This window comes from Medicago truncatula, chromosome 8 (assembly GCF_003473485.1).
Source record: "Medicago truncatula cultivar Jemalong A17 chromosome 8, MtrunA17r5.0-ANR, whole genome shotgun sequence".
Taxonomy (NCBI): domain Eukaryota; kingdom Viridiplantae; phylum Streptophyta; class Magnoliopsida; order Fabales; family Fabaceae; genus Medicago; species Medicago truncatula.
Genome location: NC_053049.1, coordinates 5,800,519 through 5,807,786, shown reverse-complemented (window position 1 = coordinate 5,807,786; position 7,268 = coordinate 5,800,519). Strand labels below are relative to the sequence as shown.

At 34.4% G+C, this 7,268-nt stretch overlaps 1 protein-coding gene across 1 annotated transcript; it reads left to right on the top strand.

Moving 5' to 3' along the window:
* Positions 1-3,071: 3,071 nt before the first annotated feature.
* On the top strand, positions 3,072-5,090 carry LOC25500478 (transcription factor MYB102). The gene is made up of 3 exons (XM_013588901.2): positions 3,072-3,207; positions 3,336-3,465; positions 3,878-5,090. The coding sequence occupies exons 1-3, from the start codon at positions 3,072-3,074 to the stop codon at positions 5,088-5,090; spliced, it is 1,479 nt and encodes a 492-aa protein (XP_013444355.2).
* Positions 5,091-7,268: the final 2,178 nt, after the last annotated feature.

Here is a 7,268-nt window from a genome sequence, read left to right as displayed (position 1 = left end):
TCCTTCATTCTGAAAAGTTCATACTGATGAACTAGCATCAAAGCTTTAGCCTCTTTCACCTTCTTGCTGCCTTCAAAGTTTGCACATAGTGAAGCAAACATAGCCTTAGCAGTAGATTTGTCACTCATCTTCATGTATTCGGTGCGAGGTATAGAAGCCACAATGATTCCTCTTATCTTGTGGTGTTTCTTATAAAGCTTCTTCTGAGCAGGAGTATGTATTCTTCTGTCTATAGCAGCTCCTTCTTCATCTAAATCCAGATCATCAACTCCATTTTCCAGTATGTCCCATAACTCTTCATCCAATCCCATGATAAAGCTGTACATATTTGTTTTCCACCATGAAAACTCTTCTGGATCTCCATTAAACTTTGGAGCTTTTCCAGAGTCTGTTTTCTTGTCAGCAGTATCATAGTCATGCTTGACACTTGTGTATTTTGTAGTAACTGATTCCTCATCTCCAGACATGTTTTTCTAATAGATCTTGAACTGTAACACGGTTAAGTGCTGTGATAACAGAGCAAGCTCTGATACCAATTGAAGGTGAAAAACACAAGAAGGGGGGGTTGAATTGTGTTTTCTTTTTCTCTTAAAAAATACTTTTTCTCTTAAAAAAATACTTCTTCTGATAAAACTTCAGAAGCAGTTTGATTGCTTCTGATGAAATGATCAGAGTCAGATTGCAGCGGAAAAGAACAGAGCAGAGAAAAGAAAGACAAAGACACAAGCAGTTATCCTGGTTCCTTCCACAACACGGAAGTAGTCCAGTCCCCCTTGCACTTCCAAGGAGATTTCACTATAATCACAAAGATTACAACTGCTCAATACTTTCTAAGTATGAGACTTCACAAAAATGCTCAAGCACACACGCAAGAGTCTTCCAATGCTCAAGCACTAAGCAAGAGACTTCTAATGCTCAAGCACGCAGGCAAGAGACTTCTAATCAAACAAAAATACAGAGAATTGAGTTTGACTTGAACACTTGATATACAATCAGTGGTGTTCACAATACAATACAGTAAAGACTCTAGACTTTGAATTTCTAAGATGTATCAAATCAGTGCAGAAATTCAGTGTGCTTTGTAGAATCAAATTGACAGAGTTTTGGCGCTTTTGAACTTATGTATCTCTATCTACAATCTTCAAGTCTTCACTCCTTTATATAGAGGCGTGAAAGAGACGTTGAGATAATCAGCACGTCTAAAGAGTCGTTTGAAATCCTTTGATTATCCACCAGTAATCCTTTGCCTGATTTGGGTGTAGTCCTTTGAAGAATAAGCTTCAAATTCATTCCCATCTTGAACGTACAACTTCTGCAGGCATGGCTGTTGTTTTGTCTTGTAGCGTAGACAGAAAACAGAGTAGTGGAGGTAGTGGTTGTACACTTGTACTTTGTCAACTCTATTAACGAGAGACAAGTGCTCAGTGCTATCCATATATCCGTTGATACCTCCCTTTCAATTCTTCGTTCTTCTTGGATAAGACTGAATTGAGAATCAGCTACTTTGAATCTTCAGTTTGATTAAAGGATCAAACGTAGCTTCTGGTGAAGATATTGCTTCTGATGAAAACTTTTGCTTCTGATGACCTTCTGCTTCTGATGACGTCATCACTTCAGAAGCACTTCAGCTTCAGGAGCAGTTTTCTTCAGATGCTCAGAATTTCTTTTTCTTTCCATTGTTCTTCCAAGACCTATTGAAATAACTTGAGTAGCCTTTGGTCCTGTACACTTGAACAATTATTAGTAATAACCAATTGACAATTTTTAATACCTTGTTATCATCAAAACTTAATAAGGTTCATTGTGAAACACATTTTGTTCCAACATAAGATTCATAGATGGCCGGGTCCTATATGATTGATAAACCTATACCGTAGTGCGCGTATAACCTTAGTGTAATCAGCAGGTGCAAATAGACAGTTGAAGGGAAATAAGCCTATATATTTGAGAGAATAAGGCCCCATACGTAAAGATCACTGTGTGATCAGCAATGCAACTTGAATGTTGATAGGTAGTAAAACCCCACGAACTCATCACTTAGAAAGATAATGATTAATAACATGAATAAGACTTGACTGTTAAGTAATTCCAACAACTAGACAGAGGGGATTCGAAGAATCCTAACCGCCGCTAACATTCTGCAATCAAAACAGGTAAATTTTGCTCCGTTGCAAACATATTAAATTGCAAAACTCTTAACCATTATCTGTTTTATTTATTTTGTTCTCAAATAAGTAACGCGGATTGTTTGGTTGAAACGACAATCTATGTGGATATGATACTCTACTTATCACTTAATTACTTGGTAAACGATTAGGTACACTTGACTAATCCAACCATCAATAATAAAGTTATTTGTAAGTAATTCATCGTCCATATATTTTTTCAAGTCTTGTTTTGATCATTTTTGGTACTGATAAAGTTGTCTCTAAAAAAAATTGAAGTGTCAAATCAAGCAATTGGGCTCAAGTGCTTATTGTGCTCCGACAAAAGATAAATTGTTCGGGAAACCGAAGTTTGATCCATAGGTGGAACAATATTTTGTCAGATTATACTGACCTCACGAACAAACTTTAGATTAATTATCAGGGTCTCCCTCCCCTTGGCTGCCAGAGAGTTACCACACACAAAAAAAAGTTAAAGTGTCAAAATAAGATGAATAAATTTATCAATTAAGTGATTTTTATTTTATTTTTCTTGCAAATAAACTTGATTGGGGTAGCTAGATAAACATTATTAGGTTAACTAAATATAAAAGTATGCCAACATATGTAAAAACGAATAAGAAAATAAAAAAAAAAACAAGAAGAATATGTGGTAGCTCTTTACTGAACTATGGCTTTTTCTCCGACCATCTCACTGTACTCCCAGTTTCATCTGCTTATAAATCACCCTTTTTTCTGTTACTCTTCTCAATCCATTCATTTCATAATTTAATGCAACCTGTTCTATTCTAAAGCTAAAGCCAAAGATATAATATAGAGTTTCACCTTTTTTGTCCATTAGATATATATTTGTAATTTTGAGACTTATTGATCAAACTAAGGAGAAAAGAAAACAAGACATCAATCATGGCACATCACTCTTGCTGTAGCAAGGAGAAGGTCAACAGAGGACTATGGTCACCTGAAGAAGATGAAAAACTCATCAAATACATCACAACTTATGGACAAGATTGCTGCTGGAGTTCTGTCCCAAAACTTGCTGGTACTAAAAAAATTCTTAACCACTTTACTTTTTTTTTTAAGTGCACTTTACTATTTCATTAAGTATATAGTTCCCTAAAAAATATATCTTATTATATGGTTCATTTATTTATATCATGATGTGTCTAGGTCTGCAGAGATGTGGAAAAAGTTGTAGATTAAGATGGATAAATTATCTAAGACCTGATTTAAAACGTGGAAGTTTCTCTTATGAAGAAGTAGCAATCATTATAGAACTACACAGCATTCTAGGCAATAGGTATATCCATTACAATAGCTCTTCTTCTTTTCCTCCAATGTTATTTTCATGTCAATCATTACCATTTATTATTCTCAAAGTTCAAAAGGATCTTTCTTTTTCAAATAAGTGTCTTTCTTTTTCAATTGGAACCCTAAATTTTTTTTCCTATAATTTTTAGAGAAATGATATTTGTGACAGCTTTATATTTCATACTCATATTATATTTTTATTTTCTCTCTAGTGTTTTGGTTTTTGTGTCAATGCTTAAACTTCTTTATATATTTTGGTTGTCCAACAAGTTTTCAGGTTGTTCGAATAACATTTCTCTAATCTTTAATATGTATAAGAAAACCTAGAATGACACTTATTTTAAAACGGAAGGTGTTGTGTATTCATTTTCCCTCAACAAGGTTTAAACTTGTTTGGACAGATGGGCACAAATTGCCAAGTACTTGCCAGGAAGAACCGATAATGAGGTGAAAAACTTTTGGAATTCAAGCATAAAGAAAAAACTCCTTTCTGATGATATTGTTCCATCCTTCACCCCATTTTATGATGATATTCACCTCTCCTACAGTGATGGTTTTAAGGAAACTTTTTTTCCTTTAAATGCAAACCCTAATGTGATGCTAAACTTCAATCCTCACCATCAAGATCACCTATACCTTTCAAACTCGTCTCCAAATATGCAATGTTTTCACCAAACTGGTACAATGGTAGACATCAATAACCATTTCAATGCCAGATTCCTACCCAATCAAAATCCAATTATACCTGAAATAGTACTACCATCTAATCCTTCCTCTTGTGAAGATACATGGTCATTGGATTGTGTAGCTCTTGATCTCAATCCAAGTCAATTGGAAAATCAAATTTCAAAAAGTGGCACCACTCCATTTAATATTGGTGACACATCAATCAACCAAAGTTCATTAATGCAGCAATATGATCAATATCATGATCATAACTTGGTTGAACATGAAGCCATTGTGCCTAAATTACTCGATGATCAAAGCCTTGAAAATTATGCATGTAGCATCCTAGATTATTCATCTGATTCCAAGGAACAAGTGATCCTAAACTCCAATCATCATCATCAAGATCAGTTCTACCTTCCAACCTCATCTCCAAATCTACAAGGAAATTTTTACCAAATTGATACAAATGTAGACATGATCAATAACCATTATAATCCCAATTTCCTTGACATTGAGAATCAAATACCATCTAATCCTTTCCCTGATGAAGATACATGGTCATTAGAGTGTGTGGCTCTTCATATCAATAGAAATAAAGAAAATCCAAGTGATACTACCCAACATCACAATTTAGTCAACCCAATTGCATCAATGGCACAACAATATGATCAATGTCATGATCATCACTTGGTTGAAACTGAACCCAATATTTTGCCTCAATTAGTCAATGATCAAAGCCTTGAGGACCATGATTGTTGCATCCTAGATTCATTTGATTCCAAGGAACATGAAGCTCTTAGTATTATTTATCCACAAGGTCAAAATATGGAAGCTAACCAATTGGATAATTACATTGATGCCCTCAGGTTATCATTGCCATCATCAAGCAGCCAAACAGTTAATTACAATACAAACCCTAGTATTCCTTTAGGATGGCAGCCATAGTTATGTCAAGAGTATGTAGATCTTTTATTTTATTTGTTATATGCATTTAATTATCTTATTTTATTTTATTTCTCTAGAGGGTGTAGATTTCATAAAGTCATTTTTTTTTTCGTGAAGTAATGTTTCTTTTTTTGTTGACTGAATTAAGTGATGTTTGTTGAAGTTCAATAAAATACCATGTAATGTACGTTTATGTTCATTTAATTGACATGCATGCATGTACGTTTGTCACCTAAAAGTATCTATTTGCCTCCCCCCACCCCTCACACCCCTATTTATCTGACAAAAGCCACATAAAAGTCAAAAGCCGTATACAGACAACACCATGGAGACTAAAGTAACTTAAATGTTACCTTTATTATCGAGTAAACTATTAAATTAATCTCAGTCTTTGTATGTCACTTTCAAAATAGTTTTTGACTCTATTAATATTTTAATTTAGTTTCTATCTTTATCAAAAGTGTCTGAATTAAGTTCTTCATCATGTGACAAAAATAAAGAGAGAAAGAGATCTAATTGAGAAACTTTCGACAATATTTCAACATAGTTCATATCTTTGTTAGAAGTTTCTCAATTAAGTCCTTCATTACGTGACAATGACCTAATTGAAAAACTTTAAACAAAGACATACATTTTTTTTATTTTTTTGAAAAAACAATATTTATTTATCAAAAGCCCCCCCGCAGCAGAAGTGCAGTAAAAGAGCTGGGGAACAATACAAAAAAGCCAATCAAGGCCAAACCGCTTAAACAACAACCTAGCGCAAAGAAGGCAACACGGGCAGCAGAAAAAACAAAAATGCAGCAGCAAGTAGAAAACAAAGCCACTACAAAAACCACCATCCTCAAGAACAAAGATCACATAAGTTACCCTCTCCTTATACACTCCTTTAGGGCGTTCCAACATCACTCATAGCAGAGACACGAGGCGTTCCTCAACCTTGATAAACTTCATTGCCAAGATAAGACTTTGACCTCCTCCACAATCTCGTCCACTTTCTTTACCCGGTTCAAATTAAGACTATTTTAAAATATTAATAGAATCAGAGACTAATTTGAGAGTAACTTACAAAGACATAACCAAATTGGTAGTTTACTCCTTTATTTTCTCCAAAGGCAGTTCTTAAATGTGACCTAGACGCCAGCATGCATATACTCTATGATTTAAGTTATTTACTTGTTTGTTGAAGCATGCACCAATCTATAAGAATAACTAAGAATACTATTTTGCAATCGAAGATAAACTTTTTTTAATTAATATTTCTTTTTTCTAAATGGCAAAAGTTATATTAGAGAACTAGGCAAAATATCTCTGATGTTTCTTTCTAAAAAAAATACCCCTAATATTAAGTACTCATGATATATGGAATGGATAATATGTTTGTTTAATTAAATTGACCTAACATAATGTTTAACTCATACAACTGAAATTAAGCTACATAAATTTAGTCAAACATTTGTCATGTGTATGATTTTTAAATAAACTTTAAATTTAAATATTATAATATTTGTTTTTTTCTGACAAGAAGAAACTTATTGCATTTCATTCATGATAATAGTAGAGATACAAGATGAAATTCTAATATTAATATGGAAACTAGCATGACGCAAAGCCACTCTAGCAAAGCTATGAGCGACTTCGTTGGCTTGTCTCCAAATGAACCTAACATCAGAGGTTACTAAATCAGAAGCTAACAGACGTCTACAATCATTAATAACTGCGCTAAAATTAGAGACGCCACTTTTACTACCATAAAGACTGTCTACCACAGTTTTGGAGTTAAGCTCAATGTCCACAATACCTAGTTGCAGATCGCGGACCCAGTACATTGCTGATAATAAATCCAAAGCCTCACCCAAATCCACATCAAGGAGCGGAGTCATCCATTCCGTCTTGGCTAAAACAAAGCGACCTTCTTCATCTCGAATGCAAACACCAATACCGACCCGATTCCGAGCTTGAGAGAAGGACGCATCGGCATTACAAGTAAATCTGTCGGGACTTCGTTTGATCCACTTTCAATCAATCGGGGTGTCAGGATTCTGAGGGATAGGATTTCGAATATTCTGAGCATTCCTCCAGCTAGTAAGAAGAGAACATGCACGAGAATAAATAACTTGAGTTGTTTCAGTAATGTTGTTCCATACCATATTGTTTCGATGCTTCCAAATACTCCAA

What these genes read in the sequence shown, in the direction of transcription:
- LOC25500478 (XM_013588901.2), top strand. Translation starts at nt 3,072, where the DNA reads ATGGCACATCACTCTTGCTGTAGCAAGGAGAAGGTCAACAGAGGACTA. An exon ending in TTCTGTCCCAAAACTTGCTG is followed by an intron (nt 3,208 to 3,335) that starts GTACTAAAAAAA and finishes TGATGTGTCTAG; the next exon opens with GTCTGCAGAGATGTGGAAAA. An exon ending in CACAGCATTCTAGGCAATAG is followed by an intron (nt 3,466 to 3,877) that starts GTATATCCATTA and finishes TTGTTTGGACAG; the next exon opens with ATGGGCACAAATTGCCAAGT.